Source organism: Carcharodon carcharias, chromosome 18, assembly GCF_017639515.1.
Source record: "Carcharodon carcharias isolate sCarCar2 chromosome 18, sCarCar2.pri, whole genome shotgun sequence".
NCBI lineage: Eukaryota > Metazoa > Chordata > Chondrichthyes > Lamniformes > Lamnidae > Carcharodon > Carcharodon carcharias.
In genome coordinates this window covers 26,144,462-26,163,153 of record NC_054484.1, presented here as the reverse complement: position 1 = coordinate 26,163,153, position 18,692 = coordinate 26,144,462, and the positions used below count along the sequence as shown (strand labels likewise).

At 39.7% G+C, this 18,692-nt stretch overlaps 1 protein-coding gene across 1 annotated transcript in view; it reads left to right on the top strand.

Moving 5' to 3' along the window:
- The window catches only part of LOC121290646 (MORC family CW-type zinc finger protein 3-like), a 50,795-nt gene that overhangs the window by 7,608 nt on the left and 24,495 nt on the right, over positions 1-18,692 (top strand). The window contains exons 3-10 of the mRNA XM_041211361.1: positions 7,010-7,142; positions 8,400-8,614; positions 9,767-9,911; positions 10,585-10,738; positions 11,647-11,775; positions 14,805-14,924; positions 15,034-15,131; positions 17,530-17,637. Of these exons, the coding sequence (XP_041067295.1) occupies positions 7,010-7,142; positions 8,400-8,614; positions 9,767-9,911; positions 10,585-10,738; positions 11,647-11,775; positions 14,805-14,924; positions 15,034-15,131; positions 17,530-17,637 (1,102 nt within the window). The remainder of the gene's footprint in view (positions 1-7,009; positions 7,143-8,399; positions 8,615-9,766; positions 9,912-10,584; positions 10,739-11,646; positions 11,776-14,804; positions 14,925-15,033; positions 15,132-17,529; positions 17,638-18,692) is intronic.

Sequence of the window (18,692 nt, the reverse complement as noted above, 5' to 3'; positions counted from 1 at the left end):
TTATGTGTTTATTTATGTATTCATATAGGTTATAATCCTTTTTGTGTGGCGCCTCGGGCTCCAAGGGAGCTTACGGTTACCTACTTTGTGCTTAAAACTGCTTGTACCAGGAGAATAGACCAGAATGGAATGTGAAGGGCCCTCTAAGAGATAAAACCCTGAAATCTTGAAATAAGGGAGTCGGACAAGGATGGACGTAAACAGCATTATGTAATGGTGTGAGGCATACGTGAATTGTATCTGGTTGGTCAAAAAAGGCATGTCAGTGCATGATCAACGATAGGGCTGGGAGTGATTAAAGAGAGGGAGGGGTTTATTGGATGAGAATTAAGTTCCTGATCAGGTTTGCCAAGCAGAGGAAAAGAATGCCACAGAAGACTGCCTCCTAGTGGTACAAGAACTGCAAGCAAGTTATGAGAAGGCAATGTCTAATCCAAGTCTGTGTGCTTCTCTTTCAAGGTTGACATGGGGAGTAAAGCTTGTCTAAACCTGTTAATTACTCCCTATTTTAAGTTTGATACTTAATAAATCTTTCTGATTTGTTACAAATTGAATCAGCCTCCTGCCTACCATTTTGTCAGACATGAACACAGTTAATCTTACAGCAGCTGGTTCTGGAGCACAGATCTGATGCAGTTGTTGTTGCATATGTGGAGTTTTAAAAAGGTGTTTGACAGAGTATCACCTAATAGACTTGTTGGCAAAATTAAAACCCATGGGATTAAAGGGAGAATGGCAGCATGAATACACAGTTGCCTAAGGGACTGGTGAAATGGTCAAGCACATGGCAGATCAAATTTAATGCAGTGCAGTTAGTGAAGCAGCCCACAGAATAATGTGGAAAGCTGACAATATCACTGCAACTGGTTTGTTCACAGCAAATTGCCAACCACTGGACAGAGCCAGAGGATCCTTTGAAAAATGTAGTGACTCCCAAATAGGAAGCCTGGTTTGAAGAAGGCCAACATTAATGAGGTGTTGTAAAGAACGTATTTTTATTTTTTTTCTTGGACTGTGGCTTTAAAAACTACCATGGCTGCAGTTTAAAAGAGAAGTTCACCAGAGCAAGAAGAAGAAAATCTACTATGTTGCCATCTCCTGGAACTGTGTTTGCTAGATTGGACAGAATGGTGCTGGAACAGAGACCTGGTTTAAGAGGGAACACCTAGTGATGGCATTTGATTGGCTTCTGGCCATTTGGTCAGGAGCCAATATAAGGATAATGCAGTTGATCAGCTCCTAGTCTGAAAAGAGGAAAGACCTGAAATCCCCTCTCTCCTGTGTTTTGTAAGACTCCAGTAATCCTGCCATAGCAGCTAATTGGCTATTCCTCAACGCTGTATCCTATTTTCTTTGAGAAACCCCAGTCAGGAGGAAAAGGCGAAAAATCACCAGTAGAGACATTAAAAGCAAGCTTCAACTAGAGATCCATAGACTGCAAGTGCTGGGAGACCACCTTGTGTCAGCCACAACTACCTGCAAAAAATTTGAAAGGAAGCAATGAAAGTCAACCCATCGAACTCTGGATTGGTGCTATTGAACTGTTTTATCTCACCCTTAAAATCCATGTTTTGTGTAACTTATTTGTGTTTGTGTATAGGGGTTTAAGAAATGTTAGAGTTTAAGTTAGCAGTTTCATATTTCTTTCTTTTGTCACTGGTGACAGACAACTTATTTAATAAACAGTTATTTACTTGTTAATTTTACAAAACTGGTGCTTGTATTCTTTTAACCTAAATTAAACAGGTAGAACTGGCAATTTGGTGGACTGTAAACTTATCACATTAGTCACTGCTTAGGGAACAGTGGGGCTTGATAATACAGCACACTATCCCCAGTGAGCCGTGACAGTGTTAACATCCGAGGATAGTTAAGCTTATCACCTTAACACCTTGTCAGGTTCTCAAAACCAAAGGTAGACAACAGACCCATAATTGTGCCTAAATCAGATTGTATAATAGTATAGGAAAAATGGAAAGAGGCAATATGGTACCCTTTCAAAGGGGATGCAAGAACAGTGGCACCCGGGAGTGAGTGTCCACAAATCTTTGAAGGTGGAAGGACATGTTTAGGAGGCTTTTCTTTTAAAGAAAAAAGCATTATGGATCCTTGCTTTTATAAATAGAATACAGTGCAAAATGAGGAAGTAATGCTAAAGCTATATAAAACACTGGTCTAGCCTCATCTGGAGCACTGAGCTTGATTCTGGGCACCACACTTTAGGAATAGTGTCAAGATCTTGGAGATGCTGCCAAAGAGATTTACTAGAATGGTACCAGGGATGAAGGCCTTCTATTATTTGGAGCAACTTGAGGCTGTTCCCCTTAGAGCGGGAAACAATAAGAGGAAATTTGATTGAGGTGTTGGCAGTAATGACCAGTTTTGATAGCAGAAGTGATTCTAGTGGCACCAGTGGAAGACCAAGATCATTCACCCAATGTACTCTCTGACCTACAATGGCTCTTAAAAGTCTCATCCTAAGGTGTTTTCAAATCTTTCCATTACCTTGCTCCTCATTACCTCTATAATCTTAACTAGCCCTACAACCACCTGAGATATTTACTGTCTTCTAATTCTAGTCTCTTGTGCATCCCCATTTTAATTGCTTCACAATGTTGGCCATGCCTTTAGCTGCCAAGGCTATAAGCTTTAGAATTCCATCCCTGAACCTCTATACTCCTCTTCTCCTCTTTCCTCCTTTATAACCACCAATTTGACAGAAAATACGATTGAAAGACCTGATGAAAGGTCATCTCGAGCTAAAACGTTAACTCTTAAGGTTTTGGAATTAGGGGACCTTAACCATTCCTTGCCCTAACATGTACGGACAGTGAATGCTTCGATTATCAGCAAAAAAAAAATGCCCTCTGAACAAAGGCAATTAGGAATGGGCAATAAATGCTGGCCTAACCAGCGCCACCCACATCCCATGAACGATTTTTAAAAATAAGCTTATTAAGCTCAAGTATCAATTTTGTCTAATGCCAAACGGCAGTAGTGTAACAGCGAACTCTGGTCCTTGCTCTTGAGTCTCTGGGGCAACGACTTCTGGCTGTGTCCTTGTTGACTGTAGTCTCACTTCTCTTCACTAATGATATCTGAGGCTCCCTATCTTTTATCCCTCTTGGTGCTGGTTGTTGTACTAGGCCATGGTTTGCTCTGGCTGACATGATTAAATTTGGGTTACATCATTGTTCCCTCATGACCACATGATGACTCAGCAAGCTAACATAATTGAATTAGAGCTACATTAATCAAGCTAACATGATTGAATTAGAGCTACATTAATCAAGCTAACATGATTGAATTAGAGTTACATTAATATTTGCGTCTTTGTGGACACGCACTTGTTTTTGTTGACCTTCCTTATCTCTGCTATTGTTCTTAACATGTTTTTCCAGCATTTAATTAGACAAAGGTCAGGAGTACATGCAGAATGGCATAAGCACTTAAAGTTACACATTGGCATCTTTTTGAACAAGGTTAACAATCAGGCTTTGCTGCTTGGCTTTGCCATTACAATTTCATACAAAACAAACATTACAAAGTTTGAGTGTTGTTGAAAAAAGAGATGTTGAAGTTTTTTGTCTTGCACTCATCAGGATACTTCACAAGAATTCCAATACAATGGGAGAAGAGTAATTTATACTGTATGAGAAGAGAGCTGATTGGTTGGGAAGTGGACTCTGGTAGCAGTGTTGCCGTGGAATGCACCACTTAATGGTGACTAGCAGTTAACTGCCGAGCATTGTTTGAAATTTAAAGTGGGCAGCTTGCCCCCGATTGATCAAGGCATTGCCCTGAGGAATGAGTCAGCAGATGGCTATCACTTTTGTTTCGCTGAAACAGACGCCATGTGTATACAGAAACAAAAATACCTGGAAACACTCAGCAGGTCTGGCAGCATCTGTGGAAGGGAGCACAGTTAATGTTTCGAGTCCGCATGACTCTTCAACAGAACTAAGGAAAAATAGAAGAGGGGTGAAATATAAGCTGGTTTAAGGGAGGGGTTGGGACAAGAGAGCTGGATAGAGGGCCAGTGATAGGTGGAGATAACCAAAAGATGTCACAGACAAAAGGACAAAGAGGTGTTGAAGGTGGTGATATTATCTAAAGGAATGTGCTAATTAAGGGTAGAAAGCAGGACAAGCAAGGTACAGAGAGCCCTAGTGGGGGTGGGTTGGGGTGAAGGAATCAAAAAAGGCTAAAAGGTAGAGCTAAAACAATGGATGGAAATACATTTAAAAATAATGGAAATAGGTGGGACAAGAAAAATCTATATAAATTATTGGAAAAAACAAAAAGGAAGGGGAAAATTCAGAAAGGGGGTGGGGATGGAGATGGAGGAGAGAGTTCGTGATCTAAAATTGCTGAACTCAATATTCTGTCCGGAAGGCTGTAAAGTGCCTAGTCGGAAGATGAGGTGCTGTTCCTCCAGTTTGCGTTGAGCTTCATTGGAACAATACAGCAAGCCAAGGATACAAGCCATGTATATACATGTTCTTTCTGTCTGCAAAGAACAGGGTCATGTATGTTAGTATATGTAGCTTCCAGTACATGCAAATGTGCCACATTGGGAACCCGACTGCTGTTCTCCCCTTATATTGGTATTCTTGCAAAGTGTCCTGATGAGTGCAAGACGAAAAGCTTCGACATCTCTTTTTCTCGGCAACACTCAAGTTCTGTACTACTAAACGACTATTGCAAAGTTACTCATTAAAACAAACCATGCAAACACACTGAATCCTACACTGTTTCTCTCCATAGATGCTGCCAGATCTGAGTAGTGCCAGCATATTGTGTTTATCTCAGTTTTTGGTCACCTGTCCTAATATCTCCTTATATGACTATGTCAAATCTTATTTCAAAGTCGTATGAAGTGCCTTGGGAAGCTCTGCATTAAAGGCCTGATTACAAATGCAAATTGTTTAAACTATTAAGATTGTTAACTGATGAAGCCTACATACATAACGTTCATCAACTTGCCGTCTTCGTCATCTGACCATCTTTTGAGCTGTTACTTTGGTTAAAGCAAGTTTATTGTTTCTTTTATACATAGCCTTTCATGAACTTGGGATAACAAAAAGTGCTTCCAATGAATTACTTTCCTGGCATAGTCAGTATCATAGACAAATGTGGCAGCCAGCCTGCATGCTGCAAGGTTCTACAAACAGCATTGAATTGAATAATCTGTTTCTCGAGGTGTTGATTGGATGATAAATATTGGCCAGGACACAGGAAAATTACCACCTTTTCAGTGCACTGGGATGAGTGCAGTTGGAATCTTTGTTTAATGTATCATTGGAAAGCAGCATCTTTGACATTGTGGCATTGCACTGAAATACTATGCTTGATACCTGATAACTTGTGGAACAGTAACAGTATTGCATTGGATGATTTATGGTGTTGTAAAATGCCTGATGTGCTTGTGCAGAATTTTCTCTTCTTTGGTCTTCATTTTCAGAAACTATGGAAGTAGATAGTCTTTAGTGTATCAAGAGTAGACATCTTTATTATTGGAAGAGGTTACCAACAACTAACCAGTATACAGAAGGTGTGCATTTACTCTATGGTGGTACCTTTATGCTACCTTCACTAATAGAATTTAAGATGTTAGCTCTTGTGCTTTGTGCACATGTAGTAACATAGTTTAGCAGAAAATATTCTTAGGTTTGTTAGACCAGACTGTTTCTTACTGTCATGGATCCTTCTTTTAAGCATGTAATGTTGGATCCAAAATTGGCTGAAAGACAGGAAGCAGAGGGTGATGGTAGAGGGATGTTTCTGTGACCGGAGGTCTGTTTCCAGTGGGGTTCCGTAGGGCTTAGTGCTGGGGCCCTTGCTGTTGTGTACATAAACGACTTGGACTTAAATATAGGGGGCATGATCAATAAAGTTCGCAGTTAACACAAAAATTGGTAGGGTGGTAAATAGTGAGGAGGATAGCTGTAAACTGCAAGAGGATAGCAATGGACTGGTCAGGTGGGCAGAGCAGTAGCAAATGGGATTCATTGTGGCAAAGTGTGAGGTGATGCATTTGGGGAGGGCTAACGAGGCAAGGGATTACACTATGAATGATAGGACCCTGGAAAGTACTGAAGGCCAGAGGGACCTTGGTGTCTATATGCACAGATCCTTGAAGGTAGCAGGCCAGGTAGATAAGATGCTTAAGGCATTTGGGATACTTGCCTTTATTAGCCAAGGCCCAGAATACAAGAGCAGGGAGGTTATGCTGGAACTGTATAAAACACTGGTTAGGCCTCAACTGGTGTACTGTGTGCAGTTCTGGTCACCACATTATAGGAATCATGTGATTATACTGGAGAGGGTGCAGGGGAGATTTAACAGGATGCTGCCTGGGCTGGAAGGTCTGAGCTATGAGGAAAGATTGGATAGGCTGGGATTGTTTTCCTTGGAGCAGTGAATGTTGAGAGGGGAACTGATGGGGGTGTATAAGATTATGAAGGGCATAGCTAGGGTGGATAGGAAGGCACTTTTTCCATTAGTGGAGGGGTCAATAATCAGGGGGTATAGATTTAAGGTAAGGGGTAGAAGGTTAAGAGGGGATTTAGAATTTTTTTCACCCAGAGGTTCGTGGGAGTCTGGTACTCACTGCCTGAAAAGGTGGCTGAGTCAGAAACTCTTGTAAAATTTAAGAAGTATTTAGATATCCACTAGTTTTGCCATAGCCTCCAAGACTATGGGCTAAGCGCTGGAAAATGGGATTGGTGTAGTCTGATCTTTGTTGATCGGCACGGACAAGATGGGCCGAATAGCTGCCTCCTGTGCTGTAAACATCTGAATCTATGTAGTGATTTTGTTTTGATTTTAACTGAAATGTTGCCAACATTGCATTTATCCTGATAGATATCACGTCTTACATCTTACTATGCATAAGAAGTGGTTTCTTAAACAGATAAGTACTTTTTTTTAAAGAATAGCATCTAAAGTGACTATAGTTAAATATAGTCATGTTTTGTTTGATTTGACTTTTGTTTTACTTTTCCAGATAATGCATATGACCCAGATGTAAATGCAAAGCAGATGTGGATTGATAAGACTACAATAAAGGAATCAATTTGCTTGATATTTGCTGACAATGGCCAGGGGATGAATCAAAGCAAGTTGTACAAAATGTTGAGGTAAGTTGTTGCTTTTGTTATAAAAGACTCAAAGAATATTACTGAAGTACATTCTTCTCATGATTAAAAGTTCTTTTTATGCTTAAAATTATTTAGCAATTTGAATGGCAAAACTTTGAATTGTGAACAGTAAATTATTCCTTGATATACCGTTATCTTTTGTGGTTGACTTTTTATGTGAGCTCATCTCATGTTGGTGTAAGCAATAGCTTAAAGTCATTGGCAGTAGCTCTGGGTAAGAAATACTCTTTCAAGTTAAAGCGCACCACAGGGATGGGAGAGAGACCTGGCCACAAATATGTATTGTGGACTAGCTTCAGTCTGACAGTAATTTCCAGTATTTCAGTTAATCCCTAAAATTCCACAGTTCACAGTTAGAAGATGGCAAAAAAGCTCTAAGCCTCACCTCAAATGAAACCAGCTTACCTTTGTTAAAGCCACATCGGCTCTCGTTTTTGATTTTGCGAAGAGCCATTTTGATACCGTAGCAAAGATGGAAACCTGATTGGAGGGATTCAAAAATGTCGTTTCACAACACGAGATTGGAGCAGGTATAGACCATTCGTCCTGTCGAACCTGCTTCACCATTCAGTGCGATCATGGCTGATCTTGGGCTTTCCCACTTGCTCCCCGTTTCCCTTGATCCCCTGAGACTAAACATGTGCTTATTCCAGCCTTGAATGTATCCAACGATGGAGAATCTGCAATCCTCTGGGTTAAAGAATTCCAAAGATACACAACTCTCTTGAGTGAAGAAATTTCTCCTCAGCTCATTCCCAAACAATTGTCCCCTTATCATGAGACACTGTACCCGTGTTTTAGTTTCCCGGACCAGCAGAAACAACCTCTGTCTACCCTATCAAGCTCCTTCAGAATCCCAAAAGATGGGCACAGATTTGGGAATTGACAGTGAGTTTAAGGACTTTGAAGGGGAAAGGAAGGTTGGGGTGGGATAGTAGTTTGTAGGGGCAGTAGGATCAAGAGTTGGTTTTTTGAGAAGAGGGGTGATGACAGCAGATTCCTAGGGAACTCTGGTGTTCTAATTTTGCGTCTGTCTTTTAAGATTAATTATGAATTTTGTAATTCAGAATTTTTAACTTGAACCTGTACTGCAATACAAAATGATTTTGTTTGTATTTACTGTTGTACTTTGGGATTATGCAAGTTTGTTATTTAAAACTTGAAAAGTGATGTACTATATTAGTTTGAAACTTTTAAAATTCATTTTAATATAAATTTATTTCTCATTCTTTCCAGCTTTGGATTCAGTGACAAAGTTGCAATAAATGGTCATGCTCCTGTTGGGCTTTATGGCAATGGCTTCAAGTCTGGATCTATGCGATTGGGAAGAGATGCATTGGTTTTCACAAAAAATGGAGAAACATGTAGTGTGGGCTTCTTGTCTCAGACTTATCTTGAAGCGATAAAAGCAGAAAATGTGATTGTACCGATTATTTCGTTCAACCAGAACCATATCCTTTTTATTTGAAGATATTTGTTCTTTAAGCTTTACTATTTAAGCTACAGCATTATCTGCCCTTCCTTTTCTACAGCATCTTTAACGTATTGATGAGTGGAATTGCTGATGTTAAAATTGGTTGCTAGGAGATGTGCAACATTTCCTGTTGTGAAGTGTGGCGTGTACTTGGCATCCCCATATGTTGTTTTGGTTGGGTAGTTGAACACTGTTGTATGTTGTGAAAATGAATTTTCATTCCATTGTTCCCTGGCTTGGTGTATTCATACTCTGCAGTTTTACTCATTTGTGGGATGTGGGTGTCGCTGGCAAAACCAGCATTTATTGCCAATCCCTAATTGCCCTTGAAGCTGCCTTCTTGAACCACTACAGTCCATTCGATGTAGGTTTAACATTTAACGATATTGCATTTATTGTTTGTCCTGGTAGCTTTCTCCCTTTCCTCTTCTCAAGGTAATGAATCCTTGCTGGGGTAAGGTTTCATGTGTGATAATTGGCATCTTGCTACCTTGGCCAAGTAGGTCACAGCCGATGCTGAACCGTGCTTGTGAGTGCCAGCAAGTGTTTTCATTATGGGATGGGCTTGGGGCCTGATACTATCCTTGCACATATGTTGCTGCAAAAGTGATCAGAAACAGGCAACCTGTTTTTTTTTTTGTGAATTTGCCCCCTTAATTCAAGAACACTGAGGCCAGTTGTTTTTTCTGCTGCCTCAGCTGTGACCAGGTAATTAACACAGGCTGTGGTTTGATTCTGAGACCTTGAGTTGCGGTCAGCTATCAGTCAATAAACCTGTAGGTTAAATGAAGACTACATGGGGAAGATGAGAAGTCGTATTTTGTTCTTAGCTACCACTAAATGTTTTTTTCACCTATTTCTATATTTTGAGTCTGAGAAACCTGCCTTATCAAAGGTCCTGTTTGCAGGATTGCAACTCGTGTTGAGTAGGGATCAACATTCCTCCTCCTTCAAGATGCCAATTCTTTTTCTTGTGTGTTGTCACCCTTTTATATTCACAAAATTCTTTGAAAGGATCATCCAATTTTGGTTAAAATTCATGGGAATCTGAGAAATGTTGATACGCTGCATGAGTTACAAGCTGTTGTATATTTGAATAAATGCTTATATTCCTTAATACAAATCTTACGAAAGCTTATAAGTGACGACATGCAGTCAAGTTTGAAAGCAATTTTACAGCATTCTTTATTCAGTACAGAAAAGGAGCTCCTGGCAGAACTGGATTCTATTTCTGGAAAACGAGGAACAAGGATTATCATTTGGAATATAAGAAAGTAAGTTAAACTTTGTCAGTTAGTACCTTAAGAATATAATAATTTTGCTAGAAAGAGATTAATGTAATGGTCGGATTAGTTGGGAGTTACAGTAGCTCACACTAATCTTTAGCTTTCAACTTTAAAAAAAATGCATTTTGAACTGCTCACTTTCTGGTGTCTGATATGGCTATGGCACTATAAAATTTTACAGGACGGAATGAGGCACTTTAGCTCACCACGATTGTGCTGGCTCTCTGGAGGAGCCATCTACTTAATACTAGTCCCCTGCTCTTCCCTCATACCCTTTTAAAATGTTTCTTTTTCAAACTTTGATCTGGTTCTCCTTTCAAAGATGATATGGATTCCACTTCTACCACTGTTTCTGATGGGATGCTCCATGCCCTAATGATCGCTAGATTATAAATGAAATTGTAACTCTCTCCATTTATTTGGTGGCGATCTTGAATAGATGCACTCTAGTTATTGACTGTGACCAATGGAAATGTGTTTCTCATCATAATTCCATGTAGTTTGAACACCTCAGTTTGATCGCTTCTAATCTCCTTTGCTCTATAAGAACACGAGTTGTAATAGCTGTCGCAATTCTTTGAAAGAGTTTGGTTAAATTTCTGGTGCTGAATCTCATGGATTGAAATAAACTATGGATTTAATAGTGTTATTTTATTTCAAGAACCAGGGATGGAAAGCCAGAGTTTGACTTTGAATCTGATAAGCACGATATCAGAATCCCTGGAGACGTTTTGGATGACGACACAGGAAAGAGAAAGTACAAAAGGCAGGAACGGATGGACCAAATTGTGCCAGAAAGTGATTATTCATTAAGGGTAAGTTTAAAATAAAGATTTTCTAGCAAGCTTTGAAATTGGTTATTAATTTGGGAGCTTAGGCAGTTTGTGATTGAAGTTTGTGTCTGATTAACGAAAACCCTTGGTCTCCACTGAATTGTTTTATTTCTGATTGTATTGTACTAATTCAAATTTTCCTGGTTTGGCAATTTAAAAGGTGAATGTGAGGGAAAGCATTGCTTTGTGAAGAGATTCTTCTTCTCGAGTTCTCTGCCCGAAGATGGGACCGACTCACAACGCCACAACCTCCACCACTGATACAGCAAGGAGGCAGGTCCCGTATCCACCTCAACTGGAATAGGGATCGAACCCCGTGCTGTTGGCAGCAATCTAATGCATACCGGCCGTTTAACCAACTGAGCCACTGGCCCTCAAGGAGTCCAAGTTGCTGTGGCAACGTACAATTTATATGCATGTTATAGCCTGGATCTATGGTTAGTGATGGTCGAGGCTCCAATTTCTTTCCATCACATAGTTGACCAGGAGTCTCTCCCGCTGTTATCACCAGCCATTAGCATATGTTGGAAGGATTTACAAGCTGATATTCAAACTAATTGGCCATGTTATGAACTCATCTTCCTTGACCATCAAATCCTGGAGAGGGACATGAACCTGCAGTTTCTGGCTCAGACAGGGACCTCTGTGAAGAGGCCATTCGCTGTTAAATGAGTATTGCTTGACCTTGGTGCATTTGATAAAGCTTTATTCTGACATTCTATTCCATTCTAACATAGACTAAGGGCAAAAATGAAAAAAACTATTTAATCTGAGAAATTGAATTGAAACTAACTTCATTTGTTTCTCTATAGATGATGTTTGTGAATTGATCTCGGAATATTTCTGTGGTATAGTCTCCTTGGTACTTACAGCTTATGTTTTATTTGCAGGCTTATTGTAGTGTTTTGTATCTGAAACCACGGATGCAAATCATTCTTCTGGGAATGAAAGTCAAAACTCAGCTTATTTCTAAAAGTCTTGCTCATATTGAACATGACATATATAGACCATCATTTATTGTATCCTTTTTGAAATTAATTTTAATAAAATATTCTTACAGGCAGACTTGTGTATTATAAAATATCTGCCTTTTTATAAAGCGTACATCTCATGGTGAACAATTGAGCAGAATGGGAGTTTAGTGCTGTAGGGGTAGGATGAAAGCCCATAGCCATGTGCTGATTTCCTAATCTAGATTAGGCTATGTGAAAAATTGATTTTAGTTTTGGTTCCTGAAAAGAAAAATTAGAAGGTAACACACTTGCCATTTTTCCTCATGATTTATTTTAGAACTGGATTATTAGTGAAAAAGATGCAGGACACCTGTCCATCCTCCGTTAAATGAATAATGAATGAGGCAGCACCTACTAAGCGAAAGGAAGTTGAAAAATTACTACTTGTTTCATAATTAACTGTTATCAGAGAAATATAACTTAAATAGTGTTGTTCACTCCTTCAAGGCATCCCAAAGCACATCGCATACAAAATATTTATTTTCAGACAAACGTGAAGACAAACTTGATTTCACTTGGCATTTCCACGTGCTAAGTAGGATAGATTCAGAACCGATCCAAACTGAGCATGAATGAATTGCTGTGGGCCATCAGCAGCAGCAGAATTATATTCAAACACAACCTGTAACCTCATGGCTCAGCATATCACTCAAGCCACGGAGCCAACCCTGGTTCAGTGAGGAGTACAGGAGAGCCTGCTGGGGCAGCACCAGGCATACCTTAAAAATGAGGTACCAACTAGGTGAAGGATCTTATGCATGCTAAACAGTGGAAGCAGCATGCATGGAGACTGTTAAACTATTCCATAAACCAAGGATCAGACCAAAACTCTGCAGTGCTTCCATATCAAGTTGATCTAGGTGGTGGATAATTAAGCAACTAGCATGTGGTGGAGGATCCACGAACATCCCCATCCTCAATCAGTTGAGTACACCTCTGAGTACAAAAGTCAAGGCTGAAGGGTTTGCAGCCATCTTCAGCCAGAAGCGCAGAGTGGAAAATCCATCTGTCTCCTGAAGTTTCCAGCATCACGAGTGCCAGTCTTCATCCAGTTCCATTCACTCCATATTATAAAGAGAAATGGTTGAGAAACTGGGTACTGTTAGGGCATGGGCCCTGACAACACCCTGTCAGTGATGCTGAAGACTTTTGCTCCAGAACTGGCCCTTAGCCAAGCTTTTCCAGTAAACCTACAACACCAGCTTCTACCCAACAAAGTTGAAAATTGCTCAAGTATGTCCTGTCCGCTGAAAGGAATAAATCAATTCAGCCGTTTACAATTGCCCCTTCAATCTACTTTCAGTCATAAGCAAAGCGATGGAAGACATCATTGACAGTTCTATCATGTGGCACTTACCATTAACCTACTCACTGGCCCTCAGTCTGGATTCCACCAGGATTATTTGGCTCCAGACTTCTAGGTTCTGGCAAAGACAAAAGAGCTGAATCGCAGAGGTGTAGCAAGAGTTGACTGCTCTTGACATCAAGGTAGCAGCTGACTGAGCGTGGCATCAAGGAGCTCCAGCAACAATGAAACCAATGGAAATCGGAAAAGCTGTCCACTGGCTAGAGTCATATGTGCTCTAAGCAAGTTGGTTATGGCTGTTGGAGGCCAATCATCTCGGCCCTAGAATATCCAGGATGTCCTAGGCCCAACCATCTTTGGCTGCTTAAATGATTTCCCTTGATAAGATTGGAAATGATGGGGCTTTCTGATTGCACAGTGTTCAATATCTTTCCAATCCTGGAGCAGTCCATGCCTGCATGCAGCAAGATCTGCACAACATTGAGGCTTGGGGTGCTAAGTGGCAAGTAACGTCTTGTCTCACACTTACCAGGCAATTGCCATTTCCATGTGAAGTTTAACCATCTGCCGTTGGCAGTCAGTGGCATTATCATCATTGAATCCTCCACCTTCAACACCCTGGGGTAATCGCCATTGACAAACTTAACTGAACCAGCCACACACACACACACACACACACTTTGGCTACATGAGTAGGTCTGAGGCTGGGAGTTTGCGCTGAGGAACACATCTCTTGTCCCTTTCCCCATCTTGCCACCAAAGCTTTTCCATCGTCTACAAGGCACAAGTCAGGTGTGTGATGGAACATTCTCCACTTACATGGATGAGTGCAGCTCCAACAACATCATGAAGCTCAACATCACCCAGGACAAAGCAGCCCTCTCAGTGGGCATCCCTTCTATAATTTTATGTATTCACTCTCCCTGCCACAAGCACATTGTGGCTGCAGTGTGCAGCATCTACAAATTAAACAGCAGCAATTTGCCAAGGCTCCGTTGACAACACCTTCCAAATCTGTAATCCCTGCTACCGAGAAGGACAAGGGCAGCAGGTCTGAGGCACACTGGTGGCAAGTTCCATTCCACATTGCACACCATCCTGACTTGAAAATATATTACCATTCCTTCATCGTCACTGGGTCAAATTCCTGCGATTCCCTACATAACATTACTGTGGGTATACCTAAACGTCAAAGACTACAGCAGCTCAAGTCAGTTCAAATCCACCTTCTCAAGGGCAAGCAGGAATGGCATTTGACTGCTGGCCTTGCCATTAATACCTACACCTTCTGAACAAATAGGAAAAAGAGGGGAAGAATATCCTCCTAGCAGAGGCAGCACACTAATTCTTACCCATTTTTTAATTCTCCCTCTGTTACCCTTAGGTTGCTGAGGAATTTTATGTTGGGAATGCTTAAGTATTCTATGCCTCCAGTATCGTGAGGGAATGAAACAAGATATGTACTTTGCATGATATTTAAATTCCTTTGTCCATATTTGGGTAACATTCTATTAACACATGATGCTGGTTGAGGCATGTGGGTAAATGGCAGATCCCAAAGAATGTTTAAGTTCCATTCATTATGTCAGGAAGTCCGTTTAATTCAAAACGGAAGAATTGAGATCTTTATTTACTTTTGAGTTTGAAGAAGAACACAAACCATGGCTACTCATTGTTTAATTTCCATTATAGTTATGGCTGTATTGTAATTTCCTTAATGCCCTTTAAGAACAAAAATATAAAAATTACCTTTGGCTTTAACTGGAGAAACAAAGAACATTTTGGGATAATGATGTACCATAAAAACAGACTGATTAAACCTTACGAGAAAGTTGGCTGTCAGCTCAGAGTAAGTACTTTTATCAATTATAAGATCAATCATGGTTTAAAATTATAATTTACATTTAGCATCTGAACGTACAATAATAATAAGAATCCATTCTATCATTTCCTTTCAGGCAAACAACATGGGAGTGGGTGTCATTGGAGTTATTGAGTGCGACTTTCTCAAGCCCACACATAACAAACAGGACTTTGATTATACAAATGAGTATAGGTAAAACAACACTACAGAATTGTCAGTACAATATACTTAAAGTACTTTAAATTCCAGCCACATCTTTTAAAGTATGCGCTGACTTTAATTTCATCATTCACTTTTATATCTCTTTTTGGAGGAAGAAAGTTTGCAACTGTCATGCTCTCCTTTATGATCTCTTTAGAAAGGATGCGTCATATTAAATGGTCTTGCATCGCATCGTTTTTGATGGTCTTTTGATAATGATGATTTGACTTTGGATATGCGGGTTTATTTTTGTGAACTGATGCAGACTTTGTTGTTCCAAGGTCAGCTTGCTAGTCATTTCTAGCTTTTCAGAATGGATAAAATTATTCTGATAAGTACACAAGTAGCTTTCACACCAACCATGGAAGCCTGAAGTTCAGCAAGCGTATAATGTCAGCCCTCATACTGAAAAAATCAGCAATTAAACTGCCTAACACTGTGCAGAAAACAGCACCAAGCCAGGTATCTCCAGCCTTAGCATAATTTGTGCATTATTTAGCATAATCTTACAAACATTACCACTTGGAATTGCCCATCGTATTATTTCCCAAAAATATATCATGCTCTGAGTTTTCAATCAAAGGACTGTGACATGGGTACATTTAGAGTACACTTAACACTGACACTGCAATTACAAGGTACATGTGGTGCGAATTGGGAATGGTGTAAATGTAGCCTAAGTAGTGATGAAGTGGAAAGTCCCATAGCACTAACAAATCCAGCAGGATCATTTGGCCTTTGCACTTAAGTTTAACGTTTGTGCAAACCAGTTTTGACTGCGTACAGGCTTCTGGAGTGTGAACGCTTCATAAAAGGTGTCCTTGCATTACAGAACAATGTGCTTTGCTCATCCTACAGGCAGGAAACATGGCTAATTGTCTCCATTCTAAATCTGCAATGTAACCACGAAGGTTTAAAAACCTAGCGAGACAACTAAAAAATGATTAAGTGCTGAAGAATTATCAATCTTGCCCTATTTATTGCTTTTCTTCAAACTTCAAAATGATTTTATTAATAGCCAGACATTCTCAGTTGGCCACTAGATGGTGCGTTTTGAGATAGGAAACAGGCATGGAGAGACCAAACGTAAACTGGGCGACCGCTTTGCAGAACACCTGCGGTCTGTCCGCAAGAATGACCCAAACCTCCCTGTCGCTTGCCATTTTAACACTCCACCCTGCTCTCTTGCCCACATATCTGTCCTTGGCTTGCTGCATTGTTCCAGTGAAGCCCAACGCAAACTGGAGGAACAAAACCTCATCTTCCGACTAGGCACTTTACAGCCATCCGGACTGAATATTGAATTCAACAACTTTAGGTCGTGAGCTCCCTCCCCCATCCCCACCCCCTATCTGTTTCCCCCTTCCTTTTCTCTTTTTTTTCCAATAAATTATATAGATTTTCCTTTTCCCACCTATTTCCATTATAAAAAGAGAAAAAGAAAAAAAAAATTATTTATTTATTTATATATATATTTTTTACATCTTTTATGCTCTCCCCACCCCCACTAGAGCTATACCTTGAGTGCCCTACCATCCATTCTTAATTAGCACATTCGTTTAGATAATATCACCAACTTTAACTTTAACACCTATGTGTTCTTTTGTATTATTGTTGTTGACATCTTTTGATGATCTGCTTCTATCACTGCTTGTTTGTCCCTACAACCACACCCCCACTCCACCTCTCTCTCTCTCTCTCTCCGCCCCCCACACACACACCTTAAACCAGCTTATATTTCAACTCTTTCTTGGACTCGAACTCAAGTTCTGTCGAAGGGTCATGAGGACTCGAAACGTCAACTCTTTTCTCCTTCACCGATGCTGCCAGACCTGCTGAGTTTTTCCAGGTAATTCTGTTTTTGTTTTTGTTTTGGATTTCCAGCATCCGCAGTTTTTTTGTTTTTATATATGTTATGGTATTGTAGTATTTAATCTGTTTGGAATGTTTCAGAATGGTGCTAATAATTGAAGAAACTAGAAGTAGGGTAGCAGTGAGCATACTTGATGCTTAGAGAAGGCAGCGACTTCCGAGCTGAGTCTTTTTGCAACTATCTTTTTTGAAAATTGTTTTTAATTGCCTTATTTAAAGCAGCTAGCTACTCATACAAAGCACAACTGAGCTCATCTCTGTAAGACTGACATGCTATCTGTTACCTTCCATTGTTGAGTTGGTGGGAATTTGCTTCCACAAATTCATATGCTATAACACTTTGGCTTTTCTTTTACTTCGCAAGTTTGATCAATGTTGAGGGACCTACTAAACTATTTTCTTTAATTGGCAGTCAGACATTTTTGCAGTGGAACCCTATTGTAGCAACAATGTCTGAATTCAAGCAAATATTTCATTTCTCGGAATATACCTTTTATTATCTATTTCTGAATTAAAGACTGACAGTTCAAGCACTAGGACTGAAGCTGAACGATTACTGGAATGAGAAAAAGAATAAAAGAAACCAAGATGATCCACAGAATATTGTACCAGTAGAAGATTTACAGTAAGTGTACTACTTTAGCAAAAACATTTCAGTCATGCAAACAACTTGCCTATCTTGGCTTCTTGTAATACAGTGATTCAGTTCCCAGGCTACTTGGTAACCCTTTTGTGATGTGTATATAATTTTTATATATAGTATATATACATTTCATTCTTATGGTCAGAAATTTCATTCAGTGTATTCTTTCTGTTCTTTCCGTCACAAATATGGATGGGTGCAAATCTAAATTGCTTGAGAGGCTTTTTCTTTTAAAGTCGAGTCTCTGTCACATTGAATAAGAAAAATTTGCTCACTCTTTTCCTAGTAGTGAATGCCAGTCTGAGCACTAACTTCACTGGTCGGTGTAAGATGTTTGCCCTTTGAGACAAGAATTTTCCACAGATCCAATTAATTAAATCATCTCAAATGGTTGATGACCATAAATTGAAAATAATTCGTTAAAGAACCAGAGGGAAAATGAGAGAATTTTCACTTAGAGGCTTGTGAAGAACTCACACTACCTGAGAGGATGTTGGAATTAGATTTTCATAGGGACTTTTAAAAAGCCATTCAATATGTACTTGAAGAGGACTAATTTGCAGGGTTATGGGAAAAAAAAACTGGGTTGTTGCACAGCTCTTTCAGAGAGCTGGTACAGACATGACAGACTGAATGACCTCCTCTTCCTTAGTTGTGAATGTCATAATTCTATGAAGCTGCCTGACCATGATTCTGTCTTGGATGCTGCAAGCTGCAGAATTTTGACAAAGGTTAGAAGACTGCAGAAATCTATTTTATTAAAAATCCTACATTTATGAACATTTTCTGCCTTTAAAAAAAGTGCCTTTGTCACACTTTGGTATCAACTTTTTTGCATTTATAAATTTTCACTTCATTTAAAATTGAAAAATTGTCAATTGGCTCTAGTCACTATACAATTAAAGGCTTTGATCAATCACTTAAGTGCTGTATTATCTTTTCCCACAAATAGCTCAAATGCTTTGAAATATTTTCATTTGCTATTTTTTCAGTAGCTAAATTTTCTAATGGACAAAATAAGAGTTTAAACAAAATAA